This window comes from Limanda limanda, chromosome 15, assembly GCF_963576545.1.
Source record: "Limanda limanda chromosome 15, fLimLim1.1, whole genome shotgun sequence".
Taxonomy (NCBI): Eukaryota; Metazoa; Chordata; class Actinopteri; order Pleuronectiformes; family Pleuronectidae; genus Limanda; species Limanda limanda.
In genome coordinates this window covers 25,230,539-25,257,016 of record NC_083650.1, presented here as the reverse complement: position 1 = coordinate 25,257,016, position 26,478 = coordinate 25,230,539, and the positions used below count along the sequence as shown (strand labels likewise).

General features: G+C 47.7%; 1 protein-coding gene across 1 annotated transcript; it reads right to left on the bottom strand.

The window, feature by feature from the left end:
- Positions 1–4,297: 4,297 nt before the first annotated feature.
- Positions 4,298–24,721, bottom strand: LOC133020806 (sprouty-related, EVH1 domain-containing protein 2-like). The gene is made up of 6 exons (XM_061087521.1): positions 24,163–24,721; positions 11,822–12,014; positions 11,568–11,736; positions 11,221–11,285; positions 5,310–5,468; positions 4,298–5,147 (listed from the first exon to the last, which is right to left on the bottom strand). The coding sequence occupies exons 1-6, from the start codon at positions 24,186–24,188 to the stop codon at positions 4,359–4,361; spliced, it is 1,401 nt and encodes a 466-aa protein (XP_060943504.1). The 5' UTR covers positions 24,189–24,721; the 3' UTR covers positions 4,298–4,358.
- Positions 24,722–26,478: the final 1,757 nt, after the last annotated feature.

Genomic DNA, 26,478 nt, shown 5'->3' with positions numbered 1-26,478 from the left:
AGATTTCACTCCCTAAACTTGTAACTTCTTTGATGGACTGAAGCAACATGAAGTGACTTTTAAAAGTACTTGTCTTGTACTTGTCAGATAAAACACTTCTGTAACTCGGTTGTTTTCAGTCTGCTGAGCCTTTTCCACCGGGTGGGAGTAGAGGGAACGTTTCCTCTGGAGTCCTGAGCAGAGTTTATCTCAGGTGCAGAGTTTGAACTCAGACAATCCTTCCCCAAGTATGCTGAAGCAATTTTCTGCTTCCTTGTGATCTAAACTGCTGCGGCGTCCGTGCACGGAGCCGGTTAGTCAGGCCCGGGCCCGACCCCCAGCTGCACCAGCACCACGCAGACCCGGCACCAGGGAGAAGGTCTGAATCCTGCCTGTCTTTGGACGTGAGGCCGCAGCACTGGTGCGGGACCAGCCACTCGTTCCTGTAAACTGGGAAGTGAGCGTCGGGGCTGTGCGCCCGGAGAGGGGCCACGCTGACCCCGTTACACAAGCAGATCTCTTAAATGTTTGCACATGTGGACTGTGATGCTGTTTGCAGCCGTGGAGCCGAGCAGGCCCCCGGAGCCCTGAGGGACCTTCTCTCTCTCTCTCTCTCTCTCTCTCTCTCCCTCCCCCTCTCCGCTCCATCATTATCGCCCACATGCTTTTCCAGAGACGTCCTGAGCGAAGCAGCTCGACGGCCCGGATGGCTATCACATGTTCCTGCTGAGGAGGGAGAGACATCTTGAGCTGAACCAAACAGGCCCAGTTCTTTTCTTTGTGCTTTTCTTTCTTTACAGACTTTACAGAAAGTTTTGAGCAGCAGAGTCGGGAAGTTATTAAAGCATAATGAGAAACTTCAGGCCTTCGCTGACATCTTTCATCCTCTGGATCTGCTCTCAGAGTCCTGGGTGGCGTCCTGTGCCTGGCAGCTGCATTCCTCTCTCAAGATTCTGTGTTTGCTTTTAAAAACTGTTGGTGACTTTATGTGTGGCTTCAAACTGTTTGTTGTCCTGGTTCAAAGTTCTAATAAACCCTTTAGAGGCTGGATGAGGAATTTTCAGTCACGAGGCACGAATGCAGACTCGTTTTCTACCGTAAAATAATTGTTTTGTGATTTATTACATTTATTGTTTCGTGTTTAAAACAGGAATCCTTTACATTTTGTTTCTTTGAATGAGCGGAAACGTGATTTGATTCCAGGATCCAGGATTTAAATATGAGGATCACAGAAATAAAAGATCATATGTGTGGTAGAAGGTCTGTGGTTTGTCACTGAAACATAATGCTCTGGTATATGTTGGTTGACTGTGTGTGTGTGAGCAGGATTAATCTACTGGATGGATTCCCATGAAACTTAGTGGAAGGATGAATGGTTCAGGGAGGAAGTCGTTGATTTATGGATCACAGCCAACGTTTTTTAACATTTTCACTGATTTCCCAGAGAATAATAACAGGATCCTGATGAAAACAGAAATGTAGAGCGTGATGGAGACTCATATTTCTGAGTGCAGCCTGACTCACGGCCTGTTGAGCCTCGGTGGAGGATTGAACCTTAATGAAGCAGCCGACTCGTGGGTTCACTGTTTTCTCTGGTTTTATTGGAGGCGGAAGGTAAGACACACGTTTCACTGGAGTTTCCTCACGGACCCGGCCGACCTTCAGTATCTACAAAGTACTTCCTGTTCCTTCTCGAGAAGCAAAGAGCTACATCCATCGTACATGTTAGAAACAGTTATTTAAAAAAAAACAAAATAGAAATAAAAATGTACAACATACACTTGATATATATATAATATAATTTTTGCTCTCTTTTTTTTTTACAGAGGTAAAAATACTAAGCGTAAAAAAATGGGTCTAATTCATTAGAGGGAGTTGTTTCTTTAAAGTTTTCAATTTAAATACACGAGGAGATAAAAGAGGACGCGCTCAGGCACTTGTAAAAGTCTCTGACATGTGAGGACACACTCAGACATCAGACAGAGAAATGAGACAGACACACACACAGAGACACACACTCACACAGACACACACTCCCTGATACATCCCATCATCGTCAGGTGTTGGCGTGTGATGGAGGATTCAGCTGATCCCAGTAGCTTTGGATCAAGGAGCAGGAGATGGGGGGGGGGGGGGGAGTGGATGTGTCACAAACACACAGATTCAAACTGGCACACGGGACAGGACGTGTGAGACAGACACCACCGGGACAGGAAGGAGGACATCCTCCAGCGTCCTGAACTCCAGCCACACTGAGGAGCTGACGTTTCCTCGGCTCGACGATCAGCCGGAGGTTTGTTTACGAGCTTTCAGCTTCTTCTGGACGCTCTTGTCCCGCAGGACCCGACATGACGTCCTGCTGGACAACGTGAGGAGGACAGCCACCAGGGGGCAGCTCTGGTTAGTGTTGTGCTGTAGCTGTGAGGCCGTGATTGGTCGGCTGTAGTTTCACTCAAACAGCAGGTGGTTTCTGCCTCTGATTCTTTTCGTTGTTTCACATTTTAAATCATTTATCTGCCTTCGTTAGCATGTGAATATCAGAAAGAGGCGTCATTGTTGTGTTTAAACGCTTTAAACCCAATGCAACACATTTAGTTTCATTCTTAATTCTTCCGAGTTGTTTTTAAACCTCTGTCTTCGGACGTGGGGGGGTAGGGGGGGGACCAGCGGCACCAGTCACATGTTACTGTGGTTTCAGGAAGTCGTCTCTCAGGTTCATCTTCTATCTACAGGTGAATAATTTGGCCTCTAAGGAACTTGAGAGTTTTTAGAAGTAGCCAAGAGAAAACTAGCTTAGCTTAGCTGAGCATGCTAGTAACTGGAGAAACTGCTAGCCTGGATGACCAAACATAATTACCCTCGCTGCTTGTTTCCAGTGTTTATGCTAAGCTAAGCTAAGCTAAAGAAAGTGCAAATTAGCCAAAGTTAGCCTCTTTTTTTAGAACAACATTAAATGAAGGTTTAGCTATATTGGCTTAGTGCGAAATAAGTGTTGTGGTGACATTAAACATGTCAAAGGTCAAACATATTTATTTATATTTATGCTTTATACTGCTTTCACGATGATTCCAGTTGTTGAAAGTCTTTGATTCACTGAACCTTTGGTCCAGATGTTCCACATGTGACCGGTGGCTGCTGGGGGGGGGGGGGGGGGGGTGATTGTACATCGCAGGCGAACCAGAGGCCTTAGTTTACTCACTTGGTCGGAACCGTATTAAAAGTTCCTTATTCATTACAAAAATAGTTTAAACCAAGTTTCTGAGAGTGTTCGCGAGGCCGACCGCTCGGAGCCGTAACCATGAGCTCAGACCGGGGGGGCGCTCGAAGCCGGGCTCCGAATCTTAAGGCAAAACAGGCGCCAGCGCTTCCTCCGGACGAGTCTCGGTCCCGGGTTCTGACTCGGACTCTGAGGTTCTGCAGAGAGGAAATCAGAAACTCTCACAACGCTTCAAGTGAAGTTTAAAGTCAAATCAGCCCAAAACCCGAAGGGAAGAAGCTTTGAATCCGAGAGAGTTCCTGGTGCAGGTGACGGGTCAGGCACTGGTAGAATAACGTGAAAGAAGCGTGGAGCCGGACGAGCCGAGCCGAGCCGAGCCGGGTCAGTGAGCGAATCACCAGCGGCGCTGCTGGTTCCTCAACTCAGAGAGAGAATAAATAGGATAAGAATGAATCTTTGGGATTTTAGAAGAAGATTAAGACGAGTATCAGGTTTGTTTCAGGGAACAAAGAGGTCGTCGATGGTGGAGCTTCAGTACGAGCTGCAGGACAGACAAGAGAAGGCCTCTGCACACATGCCACCTACACTGTCCACACACACATACAGACACACACACACACACACAGACACACAGAGTCGCACATGAAGAGGTGTAGTGTCTGATTCTCTGGGAGCTGGAGCTGAGCCGAGCCGGCCTGATATTGGAATAGAATATAAACAAAATGGCCACGCGTACATTAAAGAAGAGAAAGAAAACAAAAGAAGAAACAATTCAAGTTCTTTGACGCCGAGTCAGTGTACAAAGTATAAAGTACCTGCATATGTGATACATGACATATAGGTCAGCTATAAAAAAGGCCCCCTGAAAACGAGTGCTCTGTCCCGAGAAGCAGAGCTGACCACGTGACCACGAGACGCGTGAGAGGACGGTCTGCCGCGTGGGAGGAGCTTATCTTCCCAGGCCGTGTAGAAAATGCACCAATAGTTTTATTTGGCTTATTTCAGTGTCTGGAATTTGTGGAGAACCCCAGAGAACCCCGGGCAGGAGAGCGAGCGGCCGGGCGCCGGTCCTCTGAGCGCCCCCCCGTCCTTCCCGTTCCCTGTGCTAGCGTTGGGTTTAGTTTTGCGTTGCTTCCTCCGAGAGGTTTTCCCGCCCGGCGGCTCAGCTCACGGCTTTGTGTCGGCCGCCGCAGCAGCCGCAGGTCAGCCCCGCCCGGTGGCAGGCGTGGAGCGGCGGGTAGAGGCAGAGGCAGGGCGCCACCAGGGACAAGCCCAGCAGAGCCAACCAGCGTGTCCCGAACCGCCCCCCCCCGCCGCCCTCGCCGCCGTCACAGGAGCAGGGGTCCGAGTAGTCCCCCTCCGGGTCGGACATGCAGTGGTACAGCATGGTGTCTGCCAGCCACATGCAGCTGACCCGCCGGACGCACGCCCGCACCGGGTCCGGAGCGTCCTGGCACCGCCCCCTCCGGTTCTCTGAGGTGTAGAACGCCTCGCCGCAGTGCTCGCACTGGGAGCGCTCCCCCCCGTCCTCCTTCCGACCCTTCCCGCCGTTGGTGGACGGGGACGAGCTCGGGAGGAAAGAGCGCGGCTGGTTGGACACAACCGAGGAGAAGCCGTGGCGGTACGAGCCGCCGTGGCCCTTATCGGTCAAGGGTCCGAGCGCAGGGTCGGAGTCTGATGGCGACAGGGCGGGCGCCAGCGGGTAGGTGTAGTCGTGCTTCTGCGACTCCGTCTTGGCGAAGTGGACGTAGGACTCGGACTCGTCCATCTGGATGAACTTGTCCCGCACGGTGGCGTGGCGGTAGTCCTCGTAGCCCCTGAGCCACGGGCGCTCCGACTGGCGTCCATAGTGGCGCTCGGTGGTGCGCTCCCAGCTGCGCTCCCGGGGGTTGATACGGACGATTTCCTCGTCCTCCTGGAAGGTGACGTGGCGAGGAAGCCGAGACAACGGCTGAGGAGGAAACAGAGAAAAGCTTTAACGCAGCTGGAGGTTGAGCCGTCCACTAAATATAAGAATGTGAAACACGATAAAATGATAAACACAAATATATCTGTCCAAGTTTTGACCCCCCCCCCTCCCTCAGTGCAGCTGTGTGGTTTCACATTGTCTCACCTGGTCCATGAAGTAGTGGTCTGAGAGCCGGTAGGGGTCGTGGAGGTCGTGGCGATGTCCCATCACGCACTTGTGTCTCTGCGGGCGCGGCGAGGACTCGAGCGGCGGCAGCGAGCCGTCCAGTCTCTGGGAGGAGTTGGACGAGCTGTCGGTGGCGTTCTGTGGACGGAGACACACAAACACAGGAAGCAGGCTGAGCGGCGCTCTCTGATTGGATTCACCAAACAAACAGTCGCTGCGAGACGACGCCACGATTGGACAAACAAAAACAGGAAGCATCGGCGCGGCTCTGATCGGGAAAACAGGAAGCGCCAGTTCTGTTTTTTTCGAGCCACTCGAGCCACATTTGGATCATTGTGTGAGTTTAACTTTTAAATAAACAACATCTGCCATAAAACCTCAGCGGCGCTCAGGAAACGTAGAAACCGTCCGACCCTGAAGTGAGATCAGACTTTTAAATTCAATTAGCCACCGACACAGGTGCAGAGAACAGGAAGCCTCGGATGACTCGTGTGTCTTCAACATCTCCAGTTAATAATGTTACGAGGTGACGTCAGCTGACGCCCAGAGAAAGACTGATTATCACATAAATCAAGTAGTTATGGTTTGCTGTGTTTGAAACTGGGATGGACCTCATCTGACCCTGCAGCAGAATTTATGAGATTTGAACTCACAATAGACAGTTTACAAACTAACAACAGTTTCAACACAAGCTGAACATTATGACCTTCAGGAAGGATTTACTGCAACACTGTTGTGTTTGATTATATCAATGAAAAATATAAGATAAAAACACATTATCTTCACATTAGAGACGACGAAACATGAGAATTCTATTTGATAAGAGACGTCAAAGACCTTCACCTTTTGAATCCTTTCAGAGTTGAAGGAGAAACGTTATATTCAGACAGATTAATGCTGATGTTTGTGTCTGTTTTCCCAGAATCACCTTTTTTTTGGCCTCTCCCCCGAGTCTCCTCCCCTTAACCATTCACTTCACAAGCAGTTCCCCCAGGCAGGCTGAAAACAGACAGGAAACCTCACTCCAGGTGTTTGAATGTCCTCGGACAGAAGCTCGTAGCTCAGGTGGCTCAGCAGGGAAGCTCTGACTGGTTTGAACCTTCTGACTCACATTCTGTAGCAGTGCATTCACCTCAGGCATCAACCTCATGGTGGGCCGCCGGGAACCGTCAGGGGAGGACCAGCGCTACTGGTGAATGTTGAGAGGTTTCAGTCTGGATCAAAGCAGCAGATCAACTGACCAGCTAACCAACTGACCAACTAACCAGCTGACCAACAAACCAACTGACCAACAAACCAACTAACCAGCTGATCAACTGACCAACCAACTAACCAACAAACCAACTGACCAACAAACCAACTGACCATCAAACCAACTGACCAACAAACCAACTAACCAGCTGATCAACTGACCAACCAACTAACCAACAAACCAACTGACCAACAAACCAACTGACCAACAAACCAACTGACCATCAAACCAACTGACCATCAAACCAATTGACCGACAAGCCAACTGACCAAGAAACCAACTGACCAACAAACCAACTGACCAACAAACCAACTGACCAACTAACCAACTGACCAACTGACCAACAAACCAACAAACCAACTAACCAACTAACCAACTGACCAACAAACCAACAAACCAACTAACCAACTAACCAACTAACCAGCTGACCAACAAACCAACTAACCAACTAACCAACTGACCAACAAACCAATTGACCAACAAACCAACCGACCAAGAAACCAACTGACCAACAAACCAACACACCAACTGACCAACTAACCAACTGACCAACAAACCAACTGACTAACTGACCAACAAACCAACTAACCAACAAACCAACTGACCAACAAACCAATTGACCAACAAACCAACCGACCAAGAAACCAACTGACCAACAAACCAACTAACCAACTAACCAACAAACCAACTGACCAACAAACCAATTGACCAACAAACCAACTGACCAACAAACCAATTGACCAACAAACCAACCGACCAAGAAACCAACTGACCAACAAACCAACTAACCAACAAACCAACTGACCAACAAACCAATTGACCAACAAACCAACCGACCAAGAAACCAACTGACCAACAAACCAATTGACCAACAAACCAACCGACCAAGAAACCAATTGACCAACTAACCAATTGACCAACAAACCAACTGACCAACTGACCAACTGACCAACAAACCAACAAACCAACTAACCAATTGACCAACTAACCAACTGACCAACTAACCAACTGACCAACAAACCAACAAACCAACAAACCAACTAACCAATTGACCAACTAACCAACTGACCAACTAACCAACTGACCAACAAACCAACAAACCAACTGACCAACAAACCAACTAACCAGCCAATGGACAAACTCACCGTCCTCCCTTGGAACTCAATGAAAATGTCAAAATTTAATGTCTTACATTTTCAGGGAATTGTAGTTTTTGCATAATCCTGCTGAAAAACAAACACACAAACAGGTGTGAAGCTCCGGAGTCTGAGGTTCCTCCCCACTCCCGGTGTTATCTATCTGGTGTAACCACAGTTCAGTGTCAGGTACCACATCGCCCTTCCACATCTCGACACATCGACAACATCTTCACCGCACATGCAAACGTCCGACGCTCCAACAAACCTCAAACACACACCATGAATTATCTGCCAGAGTTCTATGACCCAGACCTGGTGTGTGTGTCTGCCTCCTGAAGCTCTCCCTGGTCTATCCTGCTCCACATGGAAACCACCATGCTGAGAATCTCCCCCAGCTTTCTTACAAAGCCCTGAGAGCAGCCGGCCAAGAATAACATGAAATGCTGCCTCCGCTGCTGGCCCCGCCCCCCTGGAGAAGACATTACCGGGAGGAGGAGCCTATTCGGTTTAAAACCAGTCGGACTCCGGCCTCCACGGCTGCAGCTGATTCAAAACACAGACCCGACCTCCGGCTGCACACGAGGAGACAGAGGACAGACAGAGGACAGACAGAGGACAGACAGAGGACAGAGAGAGGACAGACAGAGTACAGACAGAGGACAGACAGGGGACAGAGAGAGGACAGACACAGGACAGAGGACAGGCAGAGGACAGACAGAGGACAGACAGAGGACGTACAGAGGACAGACAGAGGACAGACAGAGGACAGACAGAGGACAGACACAGGACAGACAGAGGACAGACAGAGGACAGAGAGAGGACAGACAGACGACAGACAGAGGACAGACACAGGACAGACAGAGGACAGACAGAGGACAGACAGGGTACAGAGAGAGGACAGACAGAGGACAGACAGAGGACAGACAGACACAGGACATCTCAAGTTATTTTCTGACACATAACATGTCCCGACTGAAAGCTGGGGAGGACTCGTCTCTCCCCCCTGGGACCGGCCCGGCTTCACTAGCTTTCACTCCCCCAGTCGGGGGAGGAGCCAAAATAGAGACAGAGACAGGAGCCGGGCTGGGGGGGGGGGGTGTCAGAGGAAGGGTTGGGTTAAGTTTAGGTTTGGCCAACGAGGAATAATTTAGGGAAGTATGTCCATCCTAGCTGTCCTCCCTCCCTCCGTCCTCCCCCGCCCCCCCCCCCCCAAAGGCTGTAAATCTGCTGCAGCATTACCCTCTGCCCCCCCCCCCCTGCAGACTGTACCGCTAACTTTAGGAAAGTTCTTCACACCGGCTGAGAGGAACCAGCAGAACTGAATCCGTCCACAATTATTAACTTTTTTTCTGGCAAAATGGTGAAACTTTGTTTTCCCCAAAAACAAGAACGACTCGGACAGATTATCACGATCAGATAAAAGAAGACAACAGAACCATAGACGGATATAAAGATGTACAACGTGAGAGCTCCTATACAGTGAAGCCGAAATATGATCGCCACCTGGTGGCCGGCTGCAGTAAAGGTCATAAACTCCTCCATGTTAGTTGATAGGACAAGAACCAGCCTGGATATTTAGGCTTCACTTGTGTTCAGTGAGATGTCAGTGGTTGCAACGTATGAAATATATGCAGGCATGACTCATCCAAAGATAGAAATTACATAATTAAATATATATATATTAAAAAAACACGTCAGAAGGCTTAAATATAAATATTTCCCCTTGTTTGTTTTATCGTGAGCTCCTGTAGATATTTAACCAAAAAAGGAAAAGAGCAGATACGACTTTGTGAGACTTCACCAGCAGAGAGTTTCAACTTTCCTGAAAACCTGATGCTCCATTTCAGCGACTGCCCCCCCCCCCCCTGACCGGGCCTCCCCCCCCCCCCCCACACACACACACACACACTCCCAGCAGAGCAGCTATTAGTCTTGGCCCTCACAGACAGCTCGAGTCAAAGATGAACCATGAGGCACTTCCTCTCGTAAATCACCGGCCCGGCACTAAGCTGGGAAACAGCTGCTGGTTTGGTAGCTGCTCTCGTTCTCAACCAGGAGTGTGTGTGTGTGTGTGTGTGTGTGCGTGTGTGTGTGTGTGTGTTTGTGTGTGAGTGTGCGCGTGTTAGTGTGTGTGTTGAGGGTCACCAGGAGAGAGGGAGGTGGTGGAATACAGGAAGTGACCTTGTGACCCCGCCTGCTGTTCCTGGTGTCACGTTACAGCATAGGGGGGGAGGGGAGGCTCCATGCTAACTTAAGGTAGGGAGGCCCCCCCCCCCCGACACACAAACAACACACACACACTTCACTTGGGGCAGGTATCTGTGACAGGAAGTGGGTCCCGAAGCTGAAATACCTTCTGCTAAGTGGATGGAATGAGGTCGGCTCGGAGACGTGCTGGACTCCAGGGACTTTGACTGATCGGAGGTTCGGTGTGAAGTGGATCCGCGTCCACTCCCGGGGCCGGAAGCCTCCAGGTCACTGATGTGGAACAAGCTCAGGTCTAAACTGAGCCACAGTGCAACCACACAGGAGGAGACTGGGCTGCTTGGTTCAGGTAGTTTTCAGTGTGCATGTGTTTAAAGGATTCATCCGTTTGTATTCGACTCACTCACAGGATTTCACCACTGATCCGATCTGCTGCTGCTGGCTGCCTGAGCAGTGAACTGAGGAGTGAACTGAGCAGTGAACTGAGGAGAAGCTGTTCCTGCTGCAGAGGAGTGGACCAGGAATGTGCACCTGGACCATGTGAGTGTCCGACAGCAGCTCAGCACATGACGTCACGTTGAGCTGCTGCAGGAATCTACTTTTCTTCTACTTCTGCCCGGATTCCAGAGAGTTATTCATCCGTTTTCTAGATATCTTACTTTATTCTTTGTTTTTTTGACTCTAGTATATTATAGGGCCTAGGTGGCATACATTTCTTAATCTGTCAGTTTGTGTGCAGTTGACAGGGGCTATACAATAATAGGGCACATTTTTATTTCTTTTCTCTATTGGCTGCTCGGCAGTCATTAAGTTAATGTTAATATTTGAAATAAAACTGGTAAAGCTCTAAGTGAATTTGACTGTGTTGTATTTGAAGGTATGATTCAACATTTTTCCATGGTCCAGTATTTAAAAAAAAAAAAAAATAACCAAAAGAAATCCCAGGAAATCGTAATATCGAATCGCAATACTTACAGAATCGCAATACCCACAGAATGCCAATACATATCGTATTGCACCTAAGTATCGTGATAGTATCGTATCGGGGGGTCCCTGCCGATTCCCGTCCCTAGTATATTACAGGGCATATATCGTTATAAAAGGTGCTGTCCACAGTTAATAGAAAAGAAAAGTCAGTCAGGCATTAAACTTCTGTCCACACAGGGTTTAAATATCTAACCCACCTGGACCAGAATTTAAAATAAGACCATATCAGGTGACACCACACAGACGCCTGCCTCCATTACCCATAAATCCAACTGTGATTGTGCGTGAACGTAGGAAACTATCTTACGGTGAAGACGTCGTCGTCCCCCAGCTCGCCCTCGTTCTGCAGTGCTGTGGAGGAGGTGGTGGAGCCTGAGGAGGAGAAGAGGAGAAACACTTAGTCCACCTCATGTTCTCCACAGGACCAAGTGACTTCACCTGGAACTCGTACAAAACCTCCAGCTTCTCGGCCCTGATCTTATTTCCTAGTGAGTTGTTATCTTCATGCAGAACATGCTGCACCTTCATTTCAAACTTCTTTAACATGACTGGAACATTAGGAGAGACATCCTGACACAGTCTACGCCCTGAGTCCTCCCTGACACATCTGAGACATCTTCTCTCTCTGGACACCTGGACTTCAGGCCGGCTCACCTTCTGCCAGGTCCTCGATGGCTTTCCGCACCCCCCGGTCGAAGGCCCTGGCGTCGGCTGGACCCTGGAAGGACAGGCCGCACTTCCTGTCCTCCACCCTCCAGTGATGGAACGTGGGCGTTGCTATGGTGTACACCAGGTCCTTCCTCAGGGGACAGTCCAGGATCACCTGTTGGTGCGACACACACATCTGGTCTTAGCACCACACACGTGTTTCCACCTCGGCATGGAGCTGTGGGCGGCGTGGGTCTTACCTGTTTGTCCCGGAGCCGCTCACCCCGGATGAGGAACTGGGAGCTGCAGGAGGTCGGCACCGGGGCCAGCTCCGGCGGCAGGAGGCGGCACACCCCCACCCGGCTCAGAGCCCCCCCGTCCTGGGCCAGCCAGCCGCCGCTCGAGTCGTCCCGCGTCATCACCACCGCTTTCACTCGCACGATGTAGCTGTCACTGGAGAAAGAGAGAGAGGGTGTGTTAGAGAGATGATTTAAACGAGCTGGGACTGAAACACTTCAACATTTACCAGAATGATCCAGTTTGAATCAGGTGAGATGCAGAGAAGCAACCTCATCCTTACACATGTATACAGAACAAACAAACACAAATAACTTTCTGTGAAACAATGTCGATCTGTGGTTTTGATTCTTTTGACGAACGTGAAACATGCATTATTACTTATTACATTTCATTTAGCTGACGCTTTTATCCAAACCGGCTGACATTAAGTGCATCGACCCCGAGGGAACAAACCAAGAAGAACAAGGATCAAGAAAGTACAATTTCTTCAAAAATAAAGCAAGACTACCAAATGCTATAAGTAAGTGCCATTTAAGTGCTACTAAATTGTTAGTTTCCAAAATTGTAAGTAATTTTTTTCATTAAAGGAAGCAACGTGTGTAAGTGTGTGTTTATGCCTTCAAAATAAAATAAAAACACAATTCGGCAGGCGACAAAGATTCTTCAACTTCCAGCGAACTCAAACTTTAGCTTGAGTTCCTCCGACAGACGTCTGAGGGTTGTGTTAATGCCACAGCAGTTTATTATAGCGCTGGATTCACACACGGGCAGAATGTCTGCGGGCGTCTCAAGTCACGACTCTGCCCGCCGCTCGCTGCTCGCCGCGCCGAGGTGGGAGGTGTCGGGACCAGTCAGCACAAACACACCAGCTTCACATGTAAATGAAGCTTTGTGTTGTTTTCTCTTTGCTGTTGTTAAAAAACATCCTTGAGGGAAGAGTTCCAACGTGAGACGATCGTTTGGTTAATAAATAACTCGACCGGGAGATTAATCAATGACTAGTTCTGATAACTGAGTTTCCTGTTGACAGCAGAGCCAGCTCGCAGACACACAGACAGGGAAATCATTCTGAATACGAAAACTGAATTTCTATTTAAAAGAGTAAATTACATGTATTTAATAAACGTGGCTGCTGCTTCAACTCGTCATCTACTGAAGTAGAGAAGCTGAGTCATGGTCGCCCGCCTCAGCTTCCCCTGAGGTGACCTGTGAGGAGTCGGGTGTTGGGTGACCTGCTGGTTTCATGGAATCACAACATCCCAGTTTGATTCCTGTCAGAGATGTAGTCCTGTTTGTTTATCAGTGTGTCTGAGAGTGAGCAGGATCACACAACAACTACAACATGCTATTACCAAGCTGTATTCACTCATATAAAATATATCAGCCTAGAGAAAAGTAATCCACTACCATTCAGTCTATTCTTACGTTTTAATCACTTTAACAAAGCAGTTAATGAACAGATGATGAAGTAAATCATGATGATTTACAGCAGCAGGGAACAGTGGAGCGGAGCCGCGACACCTTATACATACTATCAGATAATACTTCAGTCTATATAACATGACAAAACAATACATGACAAAAACTCCCTCTGCAGTCAACCGGGTCCTCAGTGTCTTCAAGAGGAGACGCAACAATGGAGGCAGGACACGAGACTTTCTCAGGCATTAGCATGACAGCAGCCGTCCCCACAGGGACAGAGAGAGAGCCGACAACAACAGGATGTGAGCGTGTGTGTGTGAGGAAAGAGAAAGAGGAACATAGAAAGAGAGAGGAGGGAGGCCGGCCGAGTGGGAGGGAGTGAGAGAGGTGTTGTTATATAATTAGCTTACAGACAGTCCCAAGGATTTCATGCACGCACACACACACACACACACACACACACACAAGCACATGCAGACACACACACTGAGCTGGCAAAACCGGTCCACCAGCTCCCGCCCACACACATTCATAAAACTGACTGAATGACAGACTGACTGGGTGACGGCAGACAAACAGACCGTACAGAGAAGAACCACAGGTTAACCCACAAGATGTGTGTGCTGTGCACGTTAACACACACACACACACACACACACACACATTCCTTCTTTTCCATTCAGCTTTCAGAGGCTTGTTGTGTTTAAAGACACAGACCTGCCTAAATAAGCATTTCTGAACACGTATGATTAAAAGCAGATGTATAAAAGAGGAGTAAGAATGTTGTCGGACTGGAGTTCACAGGAAGACGCTGGTTGCATGAGTTGTGCCAAACCACAATAACAGGAGGTGAATAGTCAGTCGCTCCTCAGTCACGTGGAAAACCTGAATGGCAGCAAAGGGAATAAAGGAAAATCAAAATAGAAATGTCAGTGATCTATTTATATTTTCCAGCACTCACCGATGTTACTGGTGCTTTTACTGCAGTTGAAGAAGTTAAAGCTAAAGAAATAAATACATATATATATAAAGAGTACAGGCTTGACCTAGTTCTGTGCTCACTGATGTATCTGCAGAACTAATGTGCTAGTTATGCAGAAACGTTTTCCTCATACGGAAATGAGCTGGAAAAGAAAGATTATCTTTTGCACAGTTTTGATAAATCTTGAGTTTTATAGACCAATAAACCAATGTCATAGGTTTAGTGCAGGCGAGTATATTCTATTTAGAGCCGACTTTCCTGTAGGAAACGTTCCATACGAATAAAGGTGATTATTATAAGTAGTATTTTGCACATTGTTTTAACCTGAAGCACAAGATGTTTAGCTACATACAAAGGTTCAGGAGATCTTTGTTAAAAAGTGTGTTTGGATGAATTGTTTCTCGTTCATTGTCCCAATGAGAAAAGCCTTAGTGCCGTTCTATGCTCGTTTCTTAATGACGAGTTCAGATACTGGGGAACTTACGCTAAAGCAGCTTCTATGCTAACATCCATGGGAGCTGCCATTGTTGTTTTAGGAACGCGATAAACGGTGACTGGTCTGAAAAACGGTGGTTTGGACAAAAGAAGATATCTCTGGTAAAATGGATTCTCACTGACGAACAATCCCGATGCCTCAGAGTGTGTACGAAAGCTCTGAAAGGAAAACTCACGACATGCTTGACTTTAGGACAAATTCTTATCCATTGTTAATACTTAGGCTTTTAAAATCCATAAATAAATTGAGCATCGCATAAATAGCAGCTGCAGGAAACCCACCAACAGAGGGTGACAAAGTGCAGAAACCTTTAAACCGAACCTCTTCCAACGAGATCATTCCTGAAACACTGGAACATATTGAGTTTCTGAATCCACCGTGTAGGTTTTATATCAAAGCTCCACGGCGGCTCATCATGACTCAGAACATGCGTCGGACACGTTCACGAACCAAACCACACAGCCCGGCTGCCCACACACAGAAATAACACCACATTGTGAACTGCATTAGCACATGTGCTTTAAGATACACAACCCGGCTATCGGCTCCCTGAGAGGAACTCGTCACATTTGTCTTGTGACCCAGGTTCAGAACCTCGCCTGCCGACAGGCCTGTAATCTGTGGCTGGAACACACAGACGGCCACAACCAGCAGCAACAAGCTACTTTAATACACTTGGGAGTGACCGCACATTCTGGCAGAAATACACACAGACACACACGCACACACGCACACACACACATACAGTACATGTGGGAACTGCAAATCTAATTCTGTCCAAACGAATGTTGCATGAGGTGCCGAAGCTGAAAAAGGGACTGGGACGCCTATTTTGAGAAAAGGTGGTTTATACTCTATTTATAATTCACATGCACAATCTTTAATTATATACACAAACACCGTGGTTGCCTAATGTTTCAAAAAAGGGATTTTAAATCACCAGGTGCCTAAACTGCAGCAGGTTTCAGACTGAAAACATGTGTGAAAGTCTGTTCTTCGGTGGGATGAGGGTGTGAAGCAGAACGATGACTCAGTTTGGAAGAAAGATCGGGAAACTGGACACCTCACTGATAAGGAGCGAGCAGCACCCATGCATCACATCCTCTTCTGATTTAATACGAGCTGTTTATAACCTGCAGGTGAAGGAGCAGGGTGTGTCAGGAGCCAGAACACTGTGGGTGACAGCCAACACTTTACTATGACCTGTTTTACATCTTTAATCCACGTGTCTGATTAAACGCTTCCTCCCACTGAGGCTTGAGAGCTTTTAACTTTGTGTTGAACAGAACGAAGCCTGGACGCTGAGCTCACTGCTCCTCTGTTCTCATCTCCCTCCAGATCCTAAAGCTGTATCTGCATCATCATGGGGGCAGCGGAAACAAGCTATTATCATAACACTGATGCATAACAACCTTGTTGAGGCCAATGTGTCAGCAAACTTATCTCGTTACACATCCGGCAGCCGCAAGAGCCGACTTGGCTTTCGTTTAGTCTCCTGCTCGGCGTCCCGGTCGCTCTGCTTTGGTCTCCACCGCCGGCTCAGCTCTTAGTGAAGTGATAAATAACTATGGCTTCATCTTTTTGGAAAATCTATTTCACAAAAAGCGTTTTGTTTTGTGTAACTAACATTTTGATTATAGCTGCTTTAACAAAAGCTAGGCAAAATATAGGAGAAGGGGTGTTTACGTTTTCTCAGGTTTTTCTTTATTCTGATCGTCACTACGAGGAAAAAGCTTCTGTTCATTGGAATTCAACTAACATCCGTCACTCAAATTAGCAGAAAGTCTCCACCTTAAAAGAGGGGATAAACATTCCTCTATCATCCTAGTTTCTGCTTTTTATTGCAGTGCTTAAATTTAAAGAAATTAGCTTTTCAAGTTCAATATATTTGGTTTTATTCAATAGGCTCAGATAAAGACCAAAACATTTTATAATGGCCGATATATTTGTCTCTCTTATCTAATTTTTTAGGCCAAATATCAACCCACACGAATCTGTATAGGCCGGACTGTCCTTCTTAGTTGTATGCCTCACCACACACATTGCAAACAAGTGTGTGTCCTGATCAGGAAATGAGGTGTGGGTGGAGCACACACACCTGTGGAGGCGCTGCCAAGCCACATTAGTGCTCCATCAATGAACTCTTAAGTTCCATCTGTTCCTTCAGTTTGCCTGTGAGCCGTGTCAACACTGGGTTTCTGTCTACAAAAAAAAAAGAAAACACCACAGAGCTGCAGCTGAAACAAACAGTTTTTTTTTTTTACAGTTTTAGGAAAAACTATGAACAGATTAGTTGGATCCTGCATGTGGACTGTGTGGACTGTGTGGAGCAGTTTGTAATGAACCAGTGAAGGGGACTGGGAAGCGTCTGGATATCAGGTCTGGATCCAGCTCATGTGTGACTGATAGAAGGGTCAGTGAGGGCAGCCCAGCCATGTGTGATAAGGGCGGCTATACTTCCTCTGATAAGGAATGACTGGCCACACCTCTGCCTGATCAACAAAACCACACACACAAACACACAATGCACGCACACATGGTCCGCCTCTCCCTGGAACTCCACACACACACACACGTCAATAGAGATCAGGAAGTGACTGAGGTGCTCCACCGTCGTGACCCTTTCAGACTCGGTTAGTTTGTTGGTTTCTCTTCTGAACGATGACACATCGGATACTGAGACAACAGATCTTATCACACAGGTCACAATACCACTAAAGTGCAAACTCCTGCCACTCAAAAATGTTGTTGATTATCTCTTAATGTTCAATTTAATATCTCTTTGTGTCTCATTTGTTTTGATTGTTCAGAGTAATAAGCATGTGTGAATCTCCACAGCAGGTTAACACACAATGCTCATGGATTTGCACATTTTCCATAAAACATTGAAACACACAAGAAGGTAAAACACAGATTGTTCAGTCAGGTGAGCAAAGCAACCAATAGATATTTTGTTGGGCAACAAATCGCTTTGTCTCCTGTTGCAACCGTATTTGACTTGAGACAACACCTTGTCACAATACATGCACCCCCGCCCCCTGTGAGTGTACTGTGTACACATTGTACTACATGGAAGTGTACCAACTGGAGCACTTTGTTGGGGACACTACACAACACTTTTCAGTCATCAGTATACATTGTGGATTTTGCGTATTTACCGATCTGTGTTTACATTAACAAATCTTACACACGTGTAAATGTCAATTAAGATTTTAAATTTTCTTTACACCTTCACAAAGTCACGTTTGTGAAGGTTTTGTAGTAAAGAAATTCCCATAAGACAAATCAAATCAAAACAGTGTCACTTGGCTAAATCATTTGGAAACGGATGAATAAATTGTGCAATTAAAACTCACAGTAAAGTGAATCGAGTCTAATTAATCATGGATCTCAAATGACTGTGATATGTTCAGATCTGAGTTGTGTTGCGTCCCCATCATGATATCCAGCTCCTGCTTCTCAGTTGAGGTGGAAACCAAACAGAAAGTAAGCTGATTGGTTCTAAACCTCTTACAGGCGAGTGAAAAGCCAAACAAGAGCCTCGATAATGCCTCGTATCCTCTTACACTGTGTGAGACTTAGCGCGCCGGGTCAAATGTAACCGATGAGGGGCTTTCCAACGCTCGCTGCGATCGATGTCCGCCGCAGCAGCGTGCACCGCGCCGTGTTTGATCAGGTATCTCTGCATTTACATAAACTGTTGGACGTCAATGGTTTCCGTTGTAATTGCGCGGCCTGTAGTGCGGCTGCAGGGCACCAAACCAACGTAACACGGTTTGCATAATGAACACTGGGACGCCTGTTCTCTCAGGGCTTCCCTTGTTTAAACATACCGATGCACAGTATTTACCACTACACATGACGGGCTGCGGCGCTTCCTGGTGCCGCCTGGTAGCCTGCAGTCCTTCTCCATGAGGGGAGGATTTAAAACATGCAGCGAGGATAGTGGGGAGCATGAATCTCTTTTGGTAACCTTAAGCTTCAAGGGAAACACAAACCAGGACAAGAGAGGACCAACTTTCAAATGTGTCCCACATAATTTCCTTTAAATGTAATATGAGGTAGCGCTGGTGTAAGATGAGCTAAATCATATAAGTTACAGACGGGTTAGAAAGGGATCATCAGCTACAACGACAGAGCACATAAGGTACAGTATACAGGAGTATTTGTACATATAACATCTAAACCAATCATATCATAAACGTAGACTTACTATAGGATAAGGATTCTAAAACCTGAGCGTGTCACTACAGAGGAAGTAAAAGTTCACGGAGTTCATTTACTGAAGACCCTGGAAGAGACCAACCACCCAGAGGATTGGTGTGACAAGGGAAAGACACACTGAGTGAAGTGAATGAAAACTCAGGCTATTATAATCTTGGTCATCCAGTCAGCTGATGAGCAGAGATTAGTAAAAAAAAACAGGCAAACAATCCGGCTCCATTGTTTGGTCTGCAGATATAAACAGCACAGGCCATTATATAAAGGCTCCGGATAGCAACCAGTGATGAGCTGCTCTGTAAAACACAGGAAACACTGTGAACAAGGATCTGTTCCACATGATGTGTGTGTGTGTGTGTGTGTGTGTGTGTGTGTGTGTGTGTGTGTGTGTGTGTGTGTGTGTGTGTGTGTGTGTGTGTGTGTGTGTGTGTGTGTGTGTGTGTGTGAGTGTGTAGGGGGAGTACAGAAGGAGAAAGAGAGAAAAATGCCAAGGGTCTGAAAGGGAAGTTCATCTGTGGACATGGAGTGTGTGTTGATATTCTTTGTGTGTGTGTGTGCATGATTAAATGTTTGTGTGTGATGTGTGTGTTGCTAACAGCGTACGTCACGCTAATTATCTGTGGCTCCATATATATCATCATATGGATTTATATATATACTTGCATATATTTATCAGATGTATACATCACTGTAATTCTGAAAACATTGGAGAAGAACTCAGCCCTTTACTTATTATATATATATAAATATATTTGTTTTTATTCTTTCTCTTTGCCAGTTTCTCCTTTTTTCTTATGTGTTGAATTTGGTTATATGATCATCAGCCTCCATTCATCTCTTTTCCCATATTACCAGGTGGATTATCACAATTATATACCCTCTTTTTTACAGTATATGCAAATGCTGTAAACAAAGACACACAAGTTAGAACATTTGACTGAAGATAAACCAACAACAGGAAACGTCAGCTGTTTGGACCAGTGCCTCAGACCAGGTAGAACCTGAAACCCTGTTTTCTTCTTATTGGGATCCATCTGTTTACATACATGTACTAACATATGAATATTATAACACAACCAGGTCCTGTGTTACCATTTATCCATCCTGATACTAATCTAAAGGAGTATTCTTGCAATCAAATGTTTTAAGAAACTAGACCAATGGAGACGATGTATTGAAAACAGAGAAACGTTTTCCAGTGTCTTGAATATATTCTGTTTATTATGCATCGTTTGGACAATGAGCTTTTCCACCGGCCCGCGACACCTGTCAGGTTGATTGTGGTCTCACGATCCGATCTCCCACCACAGGAGAGGATGTGTGTGAGGAACCGGACGCTCCTGCTCGGGGGGAACATGCAGACCTGAGAACTCCTCGCTGCTGATGGCTGCTCTTTGTTCAGCGATGGATTATGTTGCGCTGCTACGTTGACCTTAGCTGAATGTCACCGGGCATCTCCTGTCCGATACTGACTGTGCACATGCTGACCCTGCAGCACCACTCACCGGATCAATACATCCGCTGCTGGGGTTGGACTCTGCAGTCAATGTGTGTGTGTGTGTGTGCAGGAGAGATCCTGCACTTCTACAACCGGCAGTGAACGTCCTCAGAAGGACACGAGGCACATCCTCCAAACTGGCTTTGTTTAGGAGGTACACTCTGAATAAAGAGCCTCACAAACAGGTTGATTGTGTGTTAATTGTGTTGCCTGCTGGGAGCAAACTGACAAATGAAATGTGATTGACCCATTCAGCAGATGAGAGGCCTTCAAACCGGTGCATGTGCCTCAACCTCTGAGCATCAGGCACTGGGACATGGAATGAAACTCCACACTCACACACTTCCCTTTAAATGAAACCATCTCTGTCCAGATGAGCATTTGAGTTTTGCATCAGCAAACAAACGCACACGAAGACACACATCACGCGATCATTTACATTCACTGCACACTGGTGCGTGTCGGTGTAAACAGGAAACAGGTTGTGTTTCTCTGCAGTTGGTTGATTAATTACAGACAACACAACCAACAAGGAATAACAACAGTGAAGAGAAGGAGGTGGAACCGTAACCGCTGCAGCACGTAGCATCCGCCGCTGGTCGTCCAGTCACGACAGATAAAACACAATCAGTTAGCAGAAGCCGGTGACTCATCGTTTCCTAATGACTCAGGTTCTGCCCCCCCGCTCGACAACAAAGCATGAAGGTAGCCGAGGCGTGGACGTAGCCACCGGCGGCTCGGCCACGAACCAGACGACCCTACAAAGGTCGACGGTTGACCCTAACGTGGGATTACTTACAGACTTATATCCCCGACTACTCAATTTATGTGTATTTTTCATATGAATATGTTGAAAACACATGTCAACTTGTCATCTCATACCTCACCCCCCCCCCCATAGTTCTGGTGGAAACGGTGCGGTTGCAACACCGGGCCGGCCAGATGTGCAGAACACACACATGTGCTGAGAACTGAGTTCAAACAGAACGACAGAATGAAAGGAGCAGACAGTAGACAAATTTATGACCAATAATAAAATGTGGATAAAGTATAAAGAGAAACGTGAGGAGGTGGAGCGGTGGTGTGTTGGTAGGAGATCTAAAAACTTCTGCCCCAGATCCATAATCAGAAAGTTTCACAGCTGCACCTCTCACACGACACAAAGGGTTTGAAGGAGTGTCTCTCGTTTCCTGACCCGTCTCATTCCGCTCCTCAGGATTTTATTACAAAGGAAACCACAACACACAAGCTAGCTGATAACGACTCGTCACTTCCTTCCAGTAACGTATTTAAAACCTATATAGATGCTAATTCACTGTCCTTAAACCTCCAACAGCTGCACAGCTATGACCAAAACCAGCTCAGTCTGGGTATTAGCCAATCAGAACCCAGAGATACAGTGACACGTGTCTGTGAAGGGTTATTAGCATCAGTTAGAATTTCCAGGTGCTAGCAAAGAACCGGCTACAAGCTTCTCAGCATATTCTGTCTTCAGAATAAATGTAATATCAATCAGTTAAACAGGTCTGTGGGAAATGATGATGGATTTCACTTTAATCCAGATACCCTGCAGCATAGATATCATATATAAAGACTAGATGTCTGGTCTGCGTTGCCGGCCAACGGAGACGAACGTCCGCACATGGCGGCCATCTTGCCAGAGGTTGTTTGCTCTATTTTCAACCGATTTTTAAACGGTCTGGTTTGTTATAGACGTCAGAGATGTAGATATGACACTGCATACGTATGAATAATTATATTATTTTCTAAAAAAAATGAATAATTTATGCAGTGTCATATCTACATCTCTGATGTCTATAACAAACCAGTTCGTTTAAAAATCGGTTGGAAATTGAGGAAGTTATGGTTATTTACCACTACCAACACAATGTTATGGGTGAGCGAGCTGCCCCCTAGCAAGATGGCCGCCATGTGCGGACGTCCGGCTCCGTCGAACGAGACATCTAGTCTTTATATATGATATCTATGCCCTGCAGAACCTAAACCTGAAGGTAGGGAGGGGTCTGCCTGGTGGATACGTGAGCTAGCTCGTATAGTTAGCTGAACGAGCTAGCTGAACCAGCTAGCTAAACATACAATCATATCAAAACTGCAACGTGTTTACAGCGCGTTTCTGTCTCTGTGTGTTTCCTGTACTTGTATTTTTATTTACTCTCACTTAGTGCACATTCTGTCAAACAGGTGGAAAGGTTTCCTCCACAAATACATTTTAAATAACCTGAAAACAAATAGTTTATGATATAAATGGGTTGTTAACATGTAACTGAGCCTCTTCATCTGCTTATAATGTCTTAGTAGAAAGTGGTGGTGTTGGTGGTGGTGGTGGAGGGGGGTACGTCGTGGGCGTGACCAGAGGGTGACCATCGGCCCATGAGAGAGAAAGACACGTTATCACCATGGAAACGCTTCAGGTCAGAATCCGGGTGTGACGCAGCAGCTTGAGGATCACGTGAGTCAGAGGACGAGAGACCACACGGACAGGAAACCGGAAGTGCCTCAAACAAAAGATCCAGGACGTCAGAACCTGTCCTCTAACCCGGGTCTAGCTCGGTCTGACCCGGGTTAGAGCCTCGGTCTGACCCGGGTTAAAGCCTCGGTCTGACCCGGGTCCGACGCTCCCCCCCCCCGTGGCTCATGAATGGGGACGCGCTGAAGGTTAGAGGCTTTTATGAATGAGCCAAGCGCGTCACCAACACCCCCCCCCTCCCTCCTCCTCCTCCTCTCTCTTCCGGTGCCCTTCGCCCTTCCACCCCCCCCGGGCTATGGTTGCACCGACAACGCGCACCGGAGCTGGCTCGTGGGGACCGGAGGCTGCTCGGAACAGCTCCACCACCATGTCTGTCTGCACGAGGCTCTTCTGCACATTGAGCACCCCCCCCCCCCCTCTGTATTTAAAAGCCTTGCACAACAACACGACACCGGAACCGCTTCGTGAATCCTCGGCTCCTCCCGGTGAGGCTCGCGGTCAGGCTCCGGTCCACCGGAACCAGCCGAGCGGGTCCGAAGAACCGGGCCTTCCACCCGGAGGCAGCGAGAGACTCTAGTCCACCCCCACCCCCCCCCTCACACACACACACACACACACACAGAAACGTGTGTTAGTGTGTCTCCAGGACGAGTGTGTGTGTGTTTTTATGAATGGAGCTCGGCAGTCTATGCAAATGAGGGCGATTGAGAAAGAGATGGCGGATGAGGCAGATCGGATATCTCACATCCTGTGAGACTTCCGCTTCCCCGGGTGGAACACACAGATGTTCCCGAGCCGAGCCGAGCCGTGCCACCCGGCCCGAGGGGGCTCTGCTCCCGGGCTGCACACGGCTCGGACCCGGGGGGGGGGGTGCGGGCCTGAAGGTGGAACAGCACCAGGCCTCGGATCCTTTCACAAAATGTTTCCGATCCACCCACGCTCCCCCCCTTCCCGAGGTGGGGGGGCCATAGCAGAAAAAAATAACCCCCTATCAACCAGCAGCGTTAAAACACACAAAACACACACACACCATCCGCTGAATCACATTAAAACACACAATGTGCACATTACGCACGGGAGGCAGTGTGTGTGCAGTTGTGTGTTTTTTTTCCGGGCTGCACATTCCGCCGAGTTCCCAGGATCCTGTGCAACTTGTGGAGGCGCGGACAGAAAGGCAGATTGTGTGTTACTCACTCGTTGGGTTGTGTGTCTTCTGTCATGGTGTCGCTTCACCTCGGGTGAGGCTTCCTCCATGCGGACCCGCTCCTCATTCTGTCTCCTCGGGTCCGGACTCCGAGTCCGCATAGATCCTCCTGCGCCTTTGTGCTGCGGCTCTGGGGCTTCTCCTCTCCACCTTCCTCCTCCTCCTGCCCCGGTCCTCCTCGGTCCTCCCCGGTCCTCCCCGGTCCTCCCCACCCGCTCCGGAGCCTCCTCGGCCGGGCCCGGATCACCAAGAGTCCTCCTGGATCTCTGCCCTGGAGCTTCAGCAAGCCATCGCCTTCACAGCCGCCGACACAGACACTTTAGTCTCCGAATGTAGCTCTTCTCCTCCTCGCGTCCCCCCCCCCTCTACCCAAACACACACTCACACACTCACACGGACACACAAGTGTCACGCACAAACACACACTCTCCGGTTCTAGGCGCTAGGGCGCAGGTTTTCACCGACGACTCCGGTTCCAGTTGTGCGTAAAAAGTCGCTTCTGATACCGAGGGGTGGCCCCGCTAGAGCCCCATCGCTCTCTACTCCATGTTGGATAGCAGAGAGAGAGAGAGAGAGAGGGAGAGGGAGGGGGAGGAGGAGGAGAGAGAGAGAGAGAGAGAGGAGGAGGAGGGAGGGAGGGGTGGCCCCGCTAGAGCCCCATCGCTCTCTATTCCATGTTGGATAGCAGAGAGAGAGAGAGAGAGAGAGAGAGAGAGGGGGGAGGAGGAGGAGGAGAGAGAGAGAGGAAGGGAGGGAGAGAGAGAGAGAGAGAGAGAGAGAGAGAGAGAGAGAAGGAGGAGGTAGGGAGGGAGGGAGAGAGAGACAGAGGGAGGGAGGGGTGGCCCCGCTAGAGCCCCATTGCTCTCTACTCCATGTTGGATTGCAGGAGCAGGAGGGCCGTGGGGGTGGGGAGGAGGGAGCGAGGGAGAGAGAGAGGGAGGGGGGAGAGGAGGGAGAGAGAGAGGGAGGGGGTGAAGGAGGGAGAGAGAGGGGGGGGGCAGGGCGGAAGCAGTGACGTAGGTCCACATTCTGGCTGAAGGGCCCACAATAGCTGCGAGCTGCAGGGGCCCTAGCTTGATACATGACAGCCCCCTGCCCCCCCCCCCCTCTCTTTTATTATCCTCCTCCGGATATGTCACCTCTGTTCTCTTATAAGAATCTGACATGTTCCTGTTATGGAATAGAGTCTTTATTCTTTATTCTTATTCCATCCAGGAAACTTCATATTCCAGAGTGAGGAGCTCACTGGTGACTCCACTGGGACCCGGCTGCAGGACACTGTTATTACATGATTATAACGACTGTGCCTCTGAGTGTGATCAGAAATTAAAATACAACTATGAACTGATTCACATTCCAAAGGAGCAGGAGGAAAATCGTATATATGTTGCATATGTATGATATTTATAAACAGTAAAAACATGAATGCACATATATTGTTATTGATTGATATTGATGGTCACCCCTTTTCTTGTGACCGTTTCTTTTCCACAAATCACATAACAAATCAATTATTAATGATCTGTCACCAATAACAGTTTTAAGGCAACTACATTTTAAAGTTGTGACACAGCCTGGTTTAAAGTCTTATTGCTGTTTATGTGATACACACTTTATATAACTTTACTTTATTATGATTCCATCATGTGGTAAAAGAGACTAAAGAGCGTTTGTGGATAATCGCGTTAACTTCTTTAGATATTCATGTGATCCACCGCAGCTCTTCTCTTATTGCTTTGAGAAGTGAGTGGGTCTGCAGCGTGAGCTCTTTAACGCCTATTGATCTCCTCAAGTGTGTGTGTGTGTCCGTGTGTGTCCGTGTGTGTGTGTCCGTGTCTGGCGTGTGTGAGTGAGTGGGTGATTTAGATGATTAGCCACTTTTGTTCTAGCTGAGTGTTTCCAGATTCGTGCTCCTGCTCGAACAGTTGCCAGCTCAGTTTTTTAGGTTGATGCTCTTTCCAACATGTCTTGAGTGAAACCTTTGTCCTGCAGCGCCACCAGCTGGTGGGGACTACATCCTACACATGTGGAGTTAAGGTTATGTTAACTGAGCCATTTCCATAACCATCATTATAACTTACTGCAACGAGTGAACCAGGACATTTATCTGGGAATAATAAGATGACGTAACGAAGTGTTTTATTATAAAGGGTCTGACATTAATACACAAGTGGATCTGTATATATAAGATATGAATAAGGTATTAAAGCGTTATTAAAACATTATGGTTGTGGCATCTCGATCAGAGGAGCTTCAGAGTGGATCAGGATCAGTAAACGTTTCCTCGGTTTATTCAAACCAGCCTT